We start from the raw sequence: 18,336 nt of genomic DNA on the forward strand, positions 1-18,336 counted from the left end.
AGAGTTGTCTCCACCAGTAGTTACTTAAGCTGCAGGCAGAACAAAAATATATACCCCATTAATTTCTATGTGGAACAATGCGAAACACATCAGGTCACAAATTGACCCAACTCTGTTGCTTCACTGCATAGTTCAATCTGACTGAACTTGAGTTGAACTGACTTCTCAATCAGGAAATAACATTTGTTTATGTTCTTGTTTGAGCCTATAACTGCACAAAGAAAGAATGCATTCAGAAAATTGTGGACTGTTAAACTGTGTCAAATGCCTATGCTATATTCTGTAGGTTTAGTCTGGAAAACACCAAATAAACTTCGAAAGACTGATTCTGGTGTGACTGCACCACCAGTCGATTTATACTGGGAAGCTTGTATCCAAAGAGACTGGAAGCTGTGCCAATTGATACAATCTAACTGAGAGTTGCATGATTATACTGCAGTTTCAAAAGATTCATGTTGAAATTTGTAGTCTACTTTGAAAAGAGAACAGTTAAATTATGGAATTTGTAGATAATAAGTGAAAGCATAATCCTACAATAGCCTTCACAGCCATGACGTTGCAATTTAAGCACTGGAAAAAATAAGAAAATAGTACCCCAAAAATGTAACATAAGTCGAAGCTAATAAATAACTTTTTTGCTGAATTAAATGTGACTTGGAATTAAAATGTATTAATTGCCGTGTTTTCTTCTGGAAATCTGGACCGGAAGACTTTTCTTAATCCGGGACACTTGACAGGTGTTGTCCGGGAGCACTGAACGCGCACGTCGCTCTCTCCACTACATCGCACCATTGCGGTAGGAGCGGGGAAGGCGGCAGCAGAGGGGGACCCGACAGACACACTGCACTTGTTTCCCCACAACCAGATTATCCAGGCGCCGACTTTATCACAGAGGAGGACTTTACCTGAGAGGACATATATCAACAGCTCAAAGGGCACTCCTGCAGCTCAGCGAGAGCGAAGGAGGGAGAACTTTTGGCTATTGCTCCGTGATTCTTTTCTTACCACCTCTTCGTAACCTTGGAAGTCAGAGCTGTTTATTGTGAGAGAGGATGGGACCGCTGCTCCTTTCCATCGCCCTGTGTTTGAGCGCCGCTGTCCCGCAGCGTGTGAAAGGTGAGTAGAAAAGTGACTGGCTGTCAGTGTCGTTGTCAAAACATTTCACACGAGTAGCCCTTTGGCGTAGGAGTACCACAAACTGAACATTAGAGATTGGCGCATCTTCACATGTTGACAGTGATCAAGTGGATACAGTATTTAAACGCATGGATAGCTGAGCAAAAATCGTGCGTCTGGGGAGAGCCTGTATTGTTTGCGGAACAGGAGCAGCCTGTCAGCACCCTTTTGCAACAGAAAACTAACGCTTTTAATCTGTGCACAACTCGTTTGTTAACTGGTTTACTTGTGTTTAAAGGACACTTGTTCGACTCGATTAAACAAATGATTACATGTTTTATCTGTGCGTAATTTCTCAATGACAAGGGGCCAAATCAGTCCGTGCATCAGGCGCGCACATTTTAATGTAAAAGGTGCTCTGCTCCGGTATTTTGTGCGCCCTCAGCACTGCTCATCTTCAGCTGTTTGCTTCGCTCCCGTGAAGCTTCCACTGGATCAAAAGAAGCTGTGCGTCCTGGTATGGCCCCGGTCGATCAAGACAACGGCAACGTCACTTTTTCTCGCTTAATAAATGAATTAAGAAAATGATAAATGGAGAGATTTTTCTCCGGAACCTTAGACAGATCCAGATGCTATCACTAGGGGAGATATTCTAGAGAGCCTCCTGTATTAGTTGCATCGCAGTACCATTTTTGACTAGGATGACATCAGGAGAAGGTCATCTGTGCATAGAAAATCTAATTTAGAGTCTTACAAAAACTGCCAGACTGCTTTATATAGAGATGAGATGGCTATAGATTCACCTGACCCACTGGATCAGCATTCAAATCATTTCCCATCCTTTGCCCTTCCAGTTGTTTGGTCATAAGAATATTTAATCTTTTAAGAGCTGTATATTTTTCATGAACATTGCACAACAGTACCTGTGGTTTTTGTGTAAAGAAACCAGTGTAGCACTCATAGAACTGGGTCATGCCGTCCTGCTGGTCTCTGTTCATTTAGCAGCATGCTTGCCTCAGGAGTCACACATGTCAGACAGACCTCAGTCTCTACACAAGGGGTGTGCTTGAAGCAGACTTTCTAAGGCCCTCTAAGCCTTGCAGTGTCAACTCAGAGTCAGTCGTTTCAAGAAATAATACTCCCCGGTAGGCTGGCATAATGAATGCAGAGGAAACAGGGAGCTGTGGTGCCATGGGTTGACTTGTTTCAAAGCTCTGTGAGTTAAAAATATACTCAGAGCTGCTCTCTCAATTAATCATATCCAAGTTAGATTTGTGGTATTGTAAAGGGATGTTTGTCCATCTGTTTCCAAAGTGAGCACAGCTGTAACTTCATCCATAGCAAGGAGGTCATTTCAGAAGGAGAGGGAGGTACATGGAAGGTGCTAGCAATATTTGATCTGTGTGTGAGCATCCTTATAACCATATGGTCACCCAGGCAGCTATTACAGCAATGCATCTGCTTCATCACACTGACTCTGGGATGTTTGGAAAAAATAAAACATCACGAGACAGACTGAAAAAAAAAACATTCAAACAAAAAGAACGTGTTGTGATGATTAGAAATCTTCTTGTAATCTACAAATGTACGTCCCACTTAGCTTTTCTCATTGCTCAAAGGCAGCAAGTGTCTTCAGAGACAGCTACTAACAAACACTCTATTGAGCATGTCAGAGGGCGCGTCTGTCTACTGAAACAAATTGATGGGGTAGAAACATTCACCCTCAGGTAAGACATGCTGCATTGTTCCAAGTCAGTGTGCAATACATCACTTCCTCTGGTTGGTTACTGGTGCTGCATTCACACATTGTTTGGGTCTCTGGACTGTCTGGCTGGACAAAAGCACATGATTACAACAGCGGGCCTCTGTGTGGAAATATAAGATGCTTTTGTGCTTATTTAGAGAGTCAGATTTAATTAATTTTATGCATCTTAATTTTACTCTCAGTCTTGTTATAATTGCTGTGTAATTAGAACCTTTTAGCCAAATGGACAGCCATCTGGAGAGGCAGTGTGCTTGTCTGCTATTGGTGAATCATGATTAGCATTCATACTGTTGCTCACTGTTCATTTTGCTTGAAAATTTCACTCGCTTAACAGTAAAAGAAGTTTGTCAAACACAGTGCACTGGTGTAGAAACATGGCGAACTCTAGAATGGTTCTAGGTTTAGATTGGCTCGATCAGCTGCTTATAATGTTCACAGACTGTAAATGCGTTGGTTTAAAACTTGAGGGAATGGCGACAGAAGGCTACTTCCTTGCAGGCAGGGATGGCATCTGGTACATTTGGATAAACAACGGCCCTAGAAGGAAATGTGGGGGATGCAAATGTTGCCTGGATAAATCTTAATGCTGTTTGGGATATCATGTGGCCATGGAACACCTAAGATGCTGTTTTAAAATTTAAATCTGAATTAAAATTTAGAATTTTGAGTTTTCTTTGGGTACATTATGTGTATACATATCACTGCAGATATATAACCCCAGATTTATCAACAAATTACCGCAGGTTGGAGCTGCAACAATTAGGTATTTAATTAGTTTAATGACAGAAAATGAATCAGCAACAGTTTCGCTAGTTGATTAATCATATCATTTTCTAAAGCAAATATTCCCAATGTTCACTGGATAAAACTATGCTGATTTGCTAATATTCTTTGTCATAACTCGAAACTCAGTATATTGGGTTTTGGACTCAAATATGTTAATGTATGAATACGTTATCTTTGGGCATCCTTCACTGTTTTCTGACATCGACAAATAATCAGCAGCTTTATCAATAATGAAAATACAGTCATTGTTTGTTTGAACCCTAGTAGTGGCCTTTTCAATAAAAGTCTAATACACCCAATTTCTTACCCTTGGAGATATACATAACATGAATATATATGACTAAGTAACTGCTGAGTTGCCCTTGGTTTATTTTATATTAAATTATTTGAAGTCAATTGTTTGCCTCAGAGCAGAAGAAAGCTTTTGCAAGTGATGTTCTTCTTGGCCAGTGAAGGCTGTGATTGATGTACAGATGACTTTTAATAACAAAGACTTACAACCTACCAAGTGCCCTTCACTCTGGTTTTAAATGGCACAGTCCTCAATCTGCGGGGAGAGGTCAAACCTCTGTCAGATCAGCAGCCATGATAACCAAAGGAGTTCACACAAAGGGAAATGCAACACGGGATTCGGAGCATAAGAATCAGTCTCTTCACTAATCCTGTCCTGCTGCTGTAGTGACATTAGCGTCTGTCTTTATATTTAGTTTTTGTTTTGTTTTGTTTTGTGTTTGCAGAAGTTGATTCTTCTATTCATTGTCACTGCAGAAGCTACTTTATCCTATTAATATTTGAAGGAGAGTTCATTTGTCTCCTCTACTGACAAGTTAATGGATACAGCGCTCTTTATCTTTGCTGTAGTCAGGTCTCCGTTGTCCTGCCTAGATTTCATGCTTGAGTTACTGGGAGGGCACTTGAGGGACGGTTATTGGTTGCAAGGACACACCGTGAGGTAGTGCTTACCAAAGAACTTGAGTATTGCCCTGAGGTGAGGCTGACGGCACAGTGGTACAATAAGTAGTTTGAGCTATCACACACTCATTAGATAGAAACAAAACAACTGTAGTTTATTATGACTTTATATCTGTTTTTCTCTCATGTAATTCAGTAATCACTTGTCACTCACCTAACATATTGGCGTTGGCGATGTCCTGTGCTTTAGGCCCAGTTCTAGTTTTCTAAGGTGACTTCAGACTCATCAACTCTTGATTTATACACTACAGAGTGAAATGGAACAGTCTTTAAACATCACACAGAAAATAATCAGCCGTGCAAAAAAGCTACTTTTCAGATAAAATCTTCCCTAATCCTTAAATCACTCTCTGGATCCATTGATTCTGAAATTCCTAGACATAATAAAGATTTGTTGTTTACTAAAAGCAGCATGTAAATCTATAGAGGCTATAGCTTAATTAAGCAATGACATTCTATGACTGTGCTAGGGACAAAAGAAAGAAAGGAGCCTCTAAAACAATAAAAAGATTGTATGAATGCTGCATTTGTAGCATCACCTCATGGTGAGTGTACTTTCATCTTTTTGTATCTAACAACATGCAGCAGCCCATCCTTTCATAGTTTCAACCTTCATAAGACCACATGCTGGTTTTAAGTAATCCCACTGGGTCACGATTAATGACTCAACTTTTGCAGGCACGAGCAGGCCCACGGTGCACGTATGGCAAAAAATTCACAGATAATGAAGTTATGTGATGTCTTGTAACATATTCTTTGGGATCGTTCATGAGTTTGCTGTGGCTCACTACTTTCTTAACTCATTTCTTATAAAATTAAATATGATTTAATGGGAAAAGCCATCCAAAGCCATCCAGAGAACACATTTAACCCAAAGTCAGTTGTTGTTTAAACACATACTGTATAATGCAGTAAGAGCATTTAAGTTGTTCTAATATCATACATATTGTAGATTGCAGTATAAACAGTTTATGGTTTGATCAGTTTATGAACAGCAGCCTTTGAAATTCATTATACTGTTAATCAACTGGTAAGATGAACAGCACATTTTTATTTACTCATATTTGCTTCTGGCTACACCTGGGGAATATGTCTGAAACTCTTCTCAAATTACTATAACTTTTTTAATATTGTTATGCGATATAATTATATGCATCTATCACAGTGCATGCTACAGTTTAATGTAGGGGTCAGAGTAAATACTCATTACATTGAATAATTTCACATACAAACAAATTAGTGTTTACTGTTAATTAATGCATCAGCACTGCAGTGCTTGTTGCACTAAGCCGCATTTGGCTACAGTTTATTTTATATAGCTTCTGGTTTTTGCAAAGTAATAATATCCAAGGTGGTAAGGGTGCATTTTGCTTTGCATAAGTAAAAACATTAGATAATAATCTGTACCATCCATCATCAAACGTGTTGTACATGTTCCTTTAACTTGAATAAGGCTGGAGCTCTTAATCTGATACAGTCTAGAGAATCATAGATTGGCATCATTCCCAAAGCTGCTTCCTGTAGTCCTCACTTTGTTTCTTTTACTGGAACATGAAATGGGAATGCACACATTTCATCAGTCTTTGTACTTGTTAACTTACACAGTATAATTATTTAGCAGAAGCCTAATTACTTCTTTTGGGATTCAAAATAAAACGCAGCGGTTTGATGGAGAAACATCTGATGTCTGTGTGAGAAATCTAGCTTTCTGTCTTTTTTATAAATTAGTATGCCTGCATATGAGTTCTGTGGTTGACAACTTCTCATTTTATTTTTATTACAATTTAACTATGAAGAGTGCAACTTTGACACCCTAAGTGTGAACCTGGTAGCTGTGTTCATTTCAGACAGAAGGAGTCCAAGTCAAAGCTGGCAATCAGTGCCAACAATAGGCAACGTAATTACTGTATAAAATAATCTCTCTTGCTTGTCTGATTTTTTTTTTTTAACACCTGGCTGTTCTGACGGAAAGCGAGTCAGCCTGTTAAGATATCACCAGACAGCTAGTACATATTTGAGTGTGTAGGGAGGGCGTTGGGAGGCAGCAATATAAAACTCACTGACAAGCATCAGGGTGAGTTTTCATTGCATTCCTTACATGAACCGGGCACAATTTTTGTATTGTAGTGGGAGTGGCTACTGAGCCCTCTGGCCTTCCCATCTTGTCAGGGAGCTGTCAGAACAGCGTCAGCCATTCATTACTAGTGTTGGCCATGAGTGCAAGAGACAACCTTTCCACAGCAAATCAATAAGCAGAATAAATAAACTTTTATTAAGTGTGGAACTGCACAGTCTGAGGAATTGTGGGCAGTTTTTGCTTGTTTAAGCTTTGTTGTGAGACCAAAGTGTGAGGACGGTCAGTTTACTGTTATAACATGGCTGGATGAATGAGACATAGATTTCTGCATGTTTGAATGTTTTATCTGTACACAAAAAGCGAGCTCCTGATTCACTGTTGCAAAGTAATAGCTGCTCTCTGTGAAGATATAAAGCCTCTTTTATGTTTAGTGTTTGAGTGTGTGCTTGTAATTTATATAGTTTTCCATTTCTTAAAGACTCTTTTTTAACAAAGTGTGTGCAATGCTTTCAGTTTTATAGCATTATCTGGTGTGTGTTGGCCATCCAGCTGCATAGTAGGCTTGCAATGGCTGGAGATGTTATGGTAAATTTTTCCACTAAACCCAGCACTTGCAACATCTTTACTTGTATGTATGGAACAAGCATGCTTTAGTTGTTGCAGACCGATGATAAGCCTACTTTAGTCAAAGTAATATTGGAGAGTTAAAACAATGAGCTTTGCTTTGGTCTAATAAAGTCTCTTCACTGGGCTCTGGAATACCACTGCATTTTCAATAAGCATCTCCTTATTCATATGGTCACATGGGTGCAGGTGGCTTAAGTTCTTACTTTCAACAAGCGTTAAGGAGATGCAGGCTACTTGTTGCTATTTTAGAGACATATGTAACTCACGAATCTGCATCTAAGAGTCTACACACCAGGGTTATAAAGGTTGATTTAATCATTAACCCTTTTCATCTTTTGCATACTGTACTGTAAATGATGGTGCCGAAGAGATGCACATTAGTCCAAATCAATTAAAACGTCAGTAAATACTGTACTGTAAATGATGGTGCAGAAGAGATACACGTTAGTCCAAATCAATTAAAACGTCAGTAATGTTCAACTCTAAAACTTTATTACATGTCATCCATTTTTACTATTCCCTGTCCATCCTGCTGTCATTCTGAGTATCTCTTTATTTTTCCTCTCTCACTCTGGCATTGTGTAGTAGATACTGGCTTTATTTGAGGTTTGTTTGTGCATTTCACATCCTTCCCAGGCTCATCAGCTCAGTAGTATACAACTTATGTTTGATTATGTCAGTGAGTATATAGTATGTGTATATGTGTGTTTGCGCATTCCATCGCACCAAGTCTAATCAGCAATTCCAGCTCTTTTACATAGGGCGGATGTGCGCTAAGACTTCACTCATTTGCCACCAACAAAACAGCATCCCTTTGTTTATCATGTCACCGAGCTTGCTTGTATACTAAGTTGTAATGAATGCCAGCAAGGGAGAGTTTGCTGAGTGATTAATTGAGAACAGTCACTGTTAAATGAAATGGTAAAAACACGGTTTTGTTATGTTCTTTTATCTTATTAATCTGCATATGCCAAATTTCAACTGAAAGCTTCTGCTTTGACTCAGATATGAACAAACCACCCTGATCTATTGCCATTTACCTTTCAGAAGGACCATCCATGAAGTGAAGTACAATCATTTAAAGTGGAATATCATCCATCCAGATGTTTTAGCTTACCCTTGGGGTGTGTAGTATAGGGGAGTGAGAGTGAGAGCCAGGATGAAATCCCCTTTAATGTGAAGTTCAGTGAACAGCAATCACTCACATTTAAACTTCAAAGTAAAGCCCATTAGCAAAGTCATAGTCCATTTGCCTTCTATAACAAGAGTAAGGGCTGCAAGTTGCACCGTTCTCGTAACTGTTAGGTACAGGTACGACACTGATGATTAGAATATGTTCATTCTCTTCTTTAGGGGTGTAAAGGCAGCCATATGCCAACTGGCCCTCTCATAAACTGAAAAATGTGCAATCAAGTGCCTCTAGGTCTGAAGCTGTTACTAGTTTCAGATGAACAGAAAAACAGTGAGTGACAAAGATCAGCATGATTACTAGTCTCCCTGACTCCCTGACAGGAATAGGTTGAACCCATCTTAATGCCAGTGTTTTTCTGCTACTAATTTTTGGTTTTAGTTCAATAATAAAACCAAGGCCAAGTTGATTGTTGCTGTAGACACTTGTGTGTGTAGGTTATGTCACTGTTTATTTACGGGGACATCAGTTAAAATAATAGGATGAAGGGTTTGTTATGAAAAAGGAACTTATAAGCTAATAAGATCCTATAATATTGCTATATTAAAAGATAATAAAGTCTCTTGGTGCACATTGATTAACTATTTAAAACTGCTTTGGTTGGTCTGGCTTCCCTGAAAGAGTCTTCTCAGTGGACATTAAAGCCAAGAAAAAGCAGACACAGCAGTGATAACAGACACACAAAAGTTTGCTGTGGGTGGGGTTGCATTGCATATCCCCATGCACCAGTCTTTCTTTGTGTCATTAAAGTCCTTGCCGATGATCCTAGCATCTGCATAAAGTGGGAGATTCACCCATTTCATCAGTTTCCCACATTTCTTATTTAGGATCATCTTCCATGTTGCACAGCCAAACTGTTTGCACTGATGTCATTCACCATGCTCAAGATTGCCATGCTTATTTTTCTTCAAGAAGGCAGTTCAGCATGCTCTCTATATTTTTCTCCACTGTTTGAGGTTTATGAAATATTTATCAGTATGATGATCTTTCTAACCTGCCTCAGCTGTTGTGAGTGTGTGTGCTCCAAGTAAAAACATACTAAAGTACATTGTGAACACTGTGCTTAGAAATTGCCCACTCTATATAGTGTTGAAGCTCTGAAGAGTTAAATTAGCAGTTGAAGAAGATAAAAAATTAAACTCAGTGTATTTTTAACCTGGTTCAGTTCATTGAAGAGGAATCTTTGTGGGATATCTTACCCTCTCTCGTTTTGTCTGCTTTTCTCTCGCACAGAAACTCTAGAAGTTATAACGCTAACACATCAAACCGTGGTCGTTAGGTGGCTGCTGCAGCAGGGTGAAGATTTGGCTTGATGTTATTAATAAAACTACTGGTTTTGAATTCACCGTATCACTGAATTTGTAACATGTTTGAAACATGGAACGTATCTTGCAAATACATGCTTCTCTATGTTTGTGTTCACATCCGTTCTTCATTTCCAATGTGTGTGTGTGTGTGTGTGTGTGTAGGTCTGTGAGGGTTTATTTGCATTCCTCTGCTTCCATAACTGAAGAGATCGGTTTATTTAAAGATGCACAAAACAACCATTGAGAAGTACAGTAGCTGCAGGATAATATGTTGATATTCAGACGACTGTACATCATCTCTGATAAAGCTGCAGTACACTAAGCCTTGTCTTGCTCAACAGTGAGGTTCTTGAAGTCTCTTCTGCTACATGAAATTCACTGACCAAGGGGCAAGGAGGATGAAAAAAATTCAATTTGTCTGCCCTTTTCAGTGCACACAATGCACAGCTTAGGCCAGCGGGTGTGAAGTATGAGTGCAACAAGGATCAGAAGATATTTTGAAACCACTTCTTAGTGTTCTTAACATGCATATACTGTAGTGTTGTGATGAAAAATCACATGCAGTTTCACATTTTAAATGGCCTGTTTAATCTTAATCAGACAATGGTGACATGTGAAAGACCTGTTGTGTAGTGAAACACAAAGAAATGGTGAGGTGTTTAAGTGTAAAGGTTACTGTCACAATAAATTAACTGGGATTGTAGTTGTGATAAAGCTGTGATGAAGTATTTTAAATGTTGTGTGGTAGATAATATTCAGAGGAGAAGAAATAGTTTGACATGTTGGAGAAATTCACAGAATAAAATGTGATCAATACCATTCTCATATGTCGGCTCAGTGTGTGGCTGAAGCCAATAGGCCATTAACTTAGCTTACATCTCATTTGTTTTATTGGTACTGAAGCATAAAAACAATTAGCCATTTTATAGGTAGTTGTGTGCAGGAGTATTTAATGAAGTTGTACGACTTAAACAAACAATATAACTTGATAATTGTTGACCTTCAGAGACAGATTTTGTTACATTCACATGTTTCCCTGTTTCCAGTGTCTATTCTAAGCTACCCAGCTGCTGAGTCCAGCTACTGTATTGATATCCTTCTGCAACTCTTGGCGAGAACATGAACAAGTGTATTTTCCGCAAATGTTTCCTTTAATATACTTGATCAAGAAACTAAAAATCTGTAAATATTTAATGAAATGATTTTCCTGGATTGTAAAATTTATGAAGCTATTTGCGTCTCTCTGTCTCATACACTCACTCGCCAGAGCACAGCAAAAAGACCAAGCATCCGAATTTGCCGTACTAATGCGTCCTTTGTGATGTCTGAATTGGAGGGTTGTTCACAGAGTGTATTGTGTGGCATATTTCCTCTTCATCAAAAATGCCACTTGGAAAACATCATGACAACAAGAGAGCTAATGAGGTAAACATTTAATGAACAGGGTCACAGAAAGGCCCTTGTGCAGTGTTTAATATGCATTAGTCCTGTGAATTAACGATACAGTTTTCAACTCACATGCGTTTTCCCTTTGCCCATTTTTCTTTCCTCGCCTGTTAATCTGCAGTGGCGCCTTCCATCACAGACACCTTCCTCTTTTGTGGTTCCTGTGAAGATTCAGATGAGATTTGAGCTCTACGTCTGTATACATGTTTGATGAATCTTTTTATGCTTCTTCAGGGATAAAAGCATGACTGTGGGAGAACTTGTCTGGGAAAACAGGTACAAAAGATAGGTTTGTAATGAGGCTAGCCAGGCTCGTGCAAACTAGGGCGTCTGTAAGTGTTCAGAGCAACAAGGGGGTGGGGGCAGAGAAAAGGGAAACAGAACTGAGCCACAAGCTGAAGCATCAGCTGCCCAGTGGATGTTAGGAGGAAGGAGCTGTCAATCGTAGCGTACTCCACTCCACAGGAAATACTCCCTTCAGACTTCAAGTGTGTGTTTTCTAACAAAATCAGCTAGTGGGATAGCTATTTTTACCAGGGCATACACAATTTCACAACAGGTTTTTGACCCAACAATGCTTGTCAGTGGAAGAAAGCACAAACACTGTCATAAACAGGAGGATGTATACCAGAAACATTTGTGTGAATTTGAGCATGTGCCCATTATTTAGGCTATAAACTGTTCGAAATCTGTGCACTGACATGTACACGTCACCTACATTATGATGACAAGTCTGCCTTGTGTTATACTGCAAAATATTTTATAATACTAAAAATAAAAGGCACATTTCTGTAGACATCACAGCTATAATCTGGTAACTGCAACCATTAACATTGAATCTCACTGCGTTAACTAGTCACATTACCATGTAATCACATTATTGAAAAAAATAATATTATGAATTCCGTAAAATGTTTATGAAACCAAATTATGCTTTGTTGGCTCTTAATTAGTAAGAACCTGAATTATGAATGATATTAATTAACACAATTTATCATAGAGTCTTGATTTTATACTGTATTTCAGTGCCAGTCAGGGTTCAGACACTATTTTATTTTGTTACAGCTATTTAAAAACAGGATTGACATGAGTGTCTGATCATATTATATAGTTTTTATTTTAGTTATTTTATTATTATGAGAAGCATACAACACTATTCACTATTCCCGCCAGACATTATAAGCTTGCATCACATACGTAACCGTACAAGAAAATTTGTATTGTCAAAACCATCTTCAATCAGACTACTTTGTGCTTTAGGCCTGAGGGGATAGTAAACCTAAAAGAAATACTGTCCCAGCAGTTAACTTGCCCCCCGAACAATTTTTATCAGTTACCTACCGAGGCCATCACATAAAATAAATCGTTTTAGAATGTGACCACCTGAGGATGGTCAAAGGTTAGCTAACTTATGGCAGGACTTGGCTTTGTGGTCAGTGATGACAGTATATTTGCCTGAGCCTGCAGTGTGATGGGAGGATGTTATATGGGAAAAATGCTGAGGTACAGTGTTTTGTGCTGGACCAACTGCTTCGCCCTGTGGAGGTTTGGTGTTAAAGGTTACCAAATCCAATTTTTTAACTGCTAGATGACTTAGGCATTCAGGAACGGGGCATGATGCAGGCAGTGAATAATTAACCCTGTATATAACCCTTTTTATGAAGTGCTGCTGCTGCATCTGATTGTGTTTTTTTGGAAATTAATGATGGCATGCTACTGTAGCACGTTGTCCATTTTAATCACTGTTTTTGAGTTAACATAATCCTGGATATAAATTTCAATATCATTACATCCATGCATCTACAATGTCACATAGTTTTGGAACCATCTCACTTTTTTTAATTCCATAATGAGTCCCTAGATATTCAGTACATGAGTAATGGTTTAACCTCAAGAAAGCCAGAGTCCTTAGTCCCATGTTGCTGAAACATCCTGCGAAACCTTCAGACCCTGGACTGAGTGCATTATTGCTGCCCCTGGCCCGTGATGAGGAGAGGTATCGATCTTATCCTCAGATGAAAGCCCTCTGCGCACATCTGCAGGCCTTAAAGTTGGATGAGGCCGGATGCACAGTAATGAGTACAATAAAGGGTAGAATGTGAGACCAGCTTATTTCTAACAGGGATAGAGACCTTTCACTAAAGAAAACTAAGAAGCTAGTTGAGCATTTTTTTTGTTGTTTTAATTTAACCCCTCCCTTCAACAGCTCTCTTTTTTCTTTCTCTGAGCACAGTGTAGGTCTTAACCACACCATGCACTGTAGCCTGGATGGTCTTATCTGGAATTTAGGACTCCTCTGGGAGTGTATCGCAGCACAGGCCGCCTGTCTGAAAAGTAAATTTTGTTTACTCCCAGTATGAAGTTAGCGGAACAGCGGAGGTGGTCTTAAACGATTAAAAGCATTTCTCAGAGAAAGTGGTTCAGGCTTACCCAGACATAAGAATGTAGTATACCCCTGACTAAGAAGAAAGATCCCCACTCCACTGAGTCTTCTGTTTGAAGAGTTGTTTTTATGACAAGGACTCGAAAGAGAGAACTTTGTGTGTGCAAGTCTTTGAGGTGACGATTACTATGGATGAAGTCTCTAACCTCAGAGTGACCAAACCTCAGCCACACCGTACTGATTATGGCTGCTGATTCTGGGCCATAACTGCTGTAGGTTTTGGTTAATCTTGCCCACAGCTTACATTATAGTGTACGGTGATGGGAGTGGTAATGGAGTCGAAACTAAAGTTTGTCTCATGTCCACTGACAGAATAAAAAGATTAAGTTTCAAAATAACAAATAACATTACATACAATATGTGTTCTGTAATGGTCATATCAGTCTGTGTTAAAACCGCTGTGCTGATTTGTGTGTAAAAGCCTTTTTTATTTTTAGTGCAATATGAAAGAAAGTGGCAAAATGTATCCAGACCAAATAGGTGGTGCTGGAAGCTTAATGACATTGGGACTATTTACAGTTTCTGTTGCTAACTGGAAGTAAGTTGATGAAATAGTCTGACCTTCTGGGAAAATATGCTTAATCGCTTTCTTGCTAAGAGTTAGATGAGAAGATCACTAACACTCATGTCTGTAAAGCAAATATACCACTGCCAGCAGCTGGTGAGCTTAGTTTAATATGAAGACCAGAAATGGCTTTTGGCTGTGTCCAAAGGCAACAAAAATCTGTCTACGACCACTTTCTAAAACTCACTAATTAACAGGTATGTCAGACTGAATCCATGCAAAAGCTGAAGTCTAAAGTCAGCACATTGTGGTTTTATGTGCCACATAACCCTGTCATTGTGATATGCTATGGTAACTGGCAAAGGAACATATTTTTGCCATCCACTTGTGTGCCACAGTTGACTTCAGGCTGTACCAAATCTCTTCTGAGGAGCTCTTTATGCTCCTAGCATTTCAGGCTTTAAAAATGAATACTTTTACAAAGCTACAATTTTACTTCATTTCATTTTGGACTCACTGATCAAAAGAAAAGCACTGTCAAGACCATTTGCAGCTGCTGAAACTTGCATGTCAAAGTTGAAATGACAAAGTAACTGAATTTAGTCTGAAATGTTCCTGTTATAAATGCTGCTCTGACCAAGCCCTGTTTGAAATGAAGAAATCACTGGTCGGACCTCTAAATACTAAAACTGGCCCATTCAGCCTCAGCAGTATAACTAACTGAGGGTGAAAGTTTAAAGGACTGCCCTCAGCAAATGAGTAACTTCACCTGGTTTCTCTCATCTTAGAGATCTCTTCTCTCTGAAGCAGGTCCTCCCAAAAACCTGAGGCCAGCATGCTTGCTGCTTTCATTGCCTATTTCATCATTTGGTGCGCTCCTTTTCAGATCACTCTCTCCTCTGCCACTCTCCTCTTTTAGTTCTACTCCACATTCCTGCGTGTTTCTTTCTTTTTCCTTTTCTTTTTGGTGCACTATCCTTTATAGAGCTGTTTTTGAACAGATGGCTGTGTACGTGTTCATCTTACTAGAACTCCACGGTCTGTCGTTCTACTCTTCCATGGATGTTTAGCATTTTAAGCCCTCTCTAAATATCTTCTCTCTCTTTTCACTTTCCCCTCCCCGAGGCTAAAGCGAGCTTATTCCCTCCAGCTATTACATCCAATTAGGAGAAGTGAGAGTTTCATCCCTCCTCCTTTTCTACACTAACAATGTGGCATACAGTGGAATGAGTCACGGTTTTTTTTCTCTTCTTTGATGTGAACAAATCACACTTCAGTTACACACTTGGGAAAGAGACAAAGATTCAGTTTACCCTTTCAAGTTTGAATTCTTTGTCATTTGGTGAACAATAAGGTACAAAATGGAAAAAGAGATCACTTGGTGTGGACTGATTTCAGCTATTCTCTTTTCAACTTAAATAAATATATTATACTATGAATATATAGTATGTGTGATGTGTATTTAGTTCACCACAGGTTGTGTCAGAACAACACAAAATATAGTTTCTTTTTGAACTTCTGTGCTATAATCTTATTGTTCAACTTCATGCCCAGACCACAAATGTTTCTAAAACGCTGAGTGTTTCAAGGATCACAGTAGCCTCGGTAACTGTGAAATGGAAGATGGTTGAGACAACCAGGGAGGTGTTAAGTCACTCTAACACACCTGCAGACTCTGTAGAGATGAGGGAACCTGCTGGACTTGATGACATTACAACCTTCTTGGAGTTTGCAACTAAAAGGTTCTGAATTAATGATCTGAGAGCTTTTGTAAATAAGGAATTTCAGTTTTTCATTTGGGCCCTGCGATGGACTGGCGGCCTGTCCAGGATACACCCTGCCTTCGCCCAATTGCTGGCTGGGATTGGCTCCAGCCCTCCCCCGCAACCCTGTTTTGGACTGAGAGGTATAGAATATGAATGAATGAATGAATGAATGAATGAATGAATGAATGTTATGGTTTAGTCCCCCTCACCGGGAGGGTGAGGTGAAACTGAGGTAGGACACAAGATTGCTGACCCAGGTGCTAGTAAAAAAGGTGGTTTTATGGTGGGGATCACAAAAAGGAACAGAGTCGAGGAACACATACAACCAGGGCTGAGCAAATACGGAGAACAGAGGACGGCCAGGGGAGAAGACAGGCTAATGGCAAAAAACAGGAGATTGAGGATGAGGACGGACAGGTGAAAAAACAAATGAACCAGGAGGACTGGTGAACGAAAAAGAAATCAGCAGCCCAGCGTGCATATCAAAAATTAACGTCTAGCTAACCTAATGGACAAAAACATACAAAGGGATCCACAGCACAGGGACTGTCAGCGTGGAAGTCAAACGACGTGCCACATACCACGACTAAAGGTCAGTTACGGGGTATGCAAATTAGGTATGTTAAGTTAAGTTAATGCTCCGGCGACGACGGAGCATCTACCAGAGGTATAAATAAGGAAGAAGGTAATCATCGAGATGCACCCCAGCTGTGCGCACCGACAAATGAGTCGCTAATTACTGAAAGCAACACAGCTGAGGTGCAGATCCCGCAGGATTGAGAGAGCAGAGGAGAGAAAGGCGGAAGAGAGGCAGGTCGCGCCGAGCGGACCTGACAATGAATGAGTTTTTCATTTGTCATAAATGTGCAAACATTTCATGTTTTCATTTTGATTAAGTGAAATGCCAATTTTATCAATTTAAAATGAAATCTACAACAACATAGTGAAAAAAGTGAAGGGGTCTGAATATTTTTTGAAACAATTATAAATCCTCGAAAACAGATGGCAGCTCTGGTAGGTGTTTGCGTTAAGTGCATCCAAAGGCTATGATAGCATAGAGCATGTTTGACTAAAAGTTTGGTGTAATGCCACATGTGTTTACAGGTGATAAAGTCACAGTGTGACCTACATAGATGAGAGCGAAAGAAGCATTTCATTTTGGTGTGAACTGTTCAGGGAGAAAGCTGCAGTCCGTCTCTTACTCTGTGGCTTTTGCTGCCTCTTCTTTCTTCCCTTTCATCTTCTCTACCTCCCTCTTCCACTGGTCCTCTCAGCATTGTTGTATTATTGGCATTATTCATCTTAATACACTGTTCAAACAAATAAACATTCTTCCTTAACTGCCTACCTTCTCACTATATAGCTACTGTTTTTCATTGGTTTATTTGCTACTTTCAAAGTCACAAAAAACAAAAACAGAGAAACTGGGGGTTTGATCTAAATGTTCATACAAATGTTGTGACAAAAGCTGATAACTTTTTTGTAATCATAGTAATAATGGCCTTAAATGTTTATATGGGTTTTTAATTTTTTTAATACTGTACATGATACACAAAACATTCAGTGCAGCAAATGATAGCAGTTTCTTTGACCCTCCCCAAACTCTAAAGAGATGATCTGGAATTTGGCAGTTTTAAATCCTAATCTGAGTAAAGTGACAGGTTTAAGACATTTAAGGCATGTGGCTTTTTAAACATCTTAATTTCATAAAATCATTTTTGCAGCACAGTAGGACACAAAGCAAAAACAAAAGGCAAACACAAGGCTTAGAAACAGCAACCGCTGTACCTGATGAAAAGGCACATGCACTGCCATGCATATCAGCTTTTTTGCCAAGACATCTGGTCGTTGCTCATTAAACAGAGCACGGTTATTAACTTTGGAATTATTTCTGGATGAATAATTATTCAGTAAATGAATAGTGTTTTTTGTCAGACTGGCTCTGGGTGACACATGTTTCAGTTTTCCATGTGATGCCTGAGGAACCTATCAAATATCATTTGCACCCAACTTCAGTCAGCAGCATCTGGGATCACGTATTCTCTGTTGTTACTGGTAAAAAGTGTCTGCTTCTGTATTTTGGAGGTAAGCTCCTATAGAGTTTGGACAATCAATCCTGTCCATGGAGCTATTGAGAACGTATATTTGCTGACACTTGCTTTTGGGCACTGACGGTGAGGAGCAGACTTAAAAAAAAAAACATATTGATTCCATGTCAAAAACAGTATAAATAAGGTCTTGGATATGCCTGCACTCTGTATTGACCACATTAAGAAAATGCTTCCCTGTAGATGGTCTGAGCCAGTGTTTGTTTTTTCTTTTCTTTCTTTTTGTATT

At 39.3% G+C, this 18,336-nt stretch overlaps 1 protein-coding gene across 2 annotated transcripts in view; it reads left to right on the plus strand.

Annotated features, from left to right (window-relative positions):
* Positions 1–750: 750 nt before the first annotated feature.
* Positions 751–18,336, plus strand: part of edil3a (EGF-like repeats and discoidin I-like domains 3a) — a 104,642-nt gene continuing 87,056 nt past the window's right edge. For both annotated transcript variants that reach the window (XM_020594556.1, XM_020594557.1), the window contains exon 1: positions 751–1,116. In XM_020594556.1, coding sequence (XP_020450212.1) covers positions 1,053–1,116 — 64 coding nt within the window. In that variant the 5' untranslated portion in view covers positions 751–1,052. The remainder of the gene's footprint in view (positions 1,117–18,336) is intronic.

Source organism: Monopterus albus, unplaced genomic scaffold (genome assembly GCF_001952655.1).
Source record: "Monopterus albus unplaced genomic scaffold, M_albus_1.0 scaffold23.1, whole genome shotgun sequence".
In the NCBI taxonomy this organism is placed as follows: Eukaryota; Metazoa; Chordata; class Actinopteri; order Synbranchiformes; family Synbranchidae; genus Monopterus; species Monopterus albus.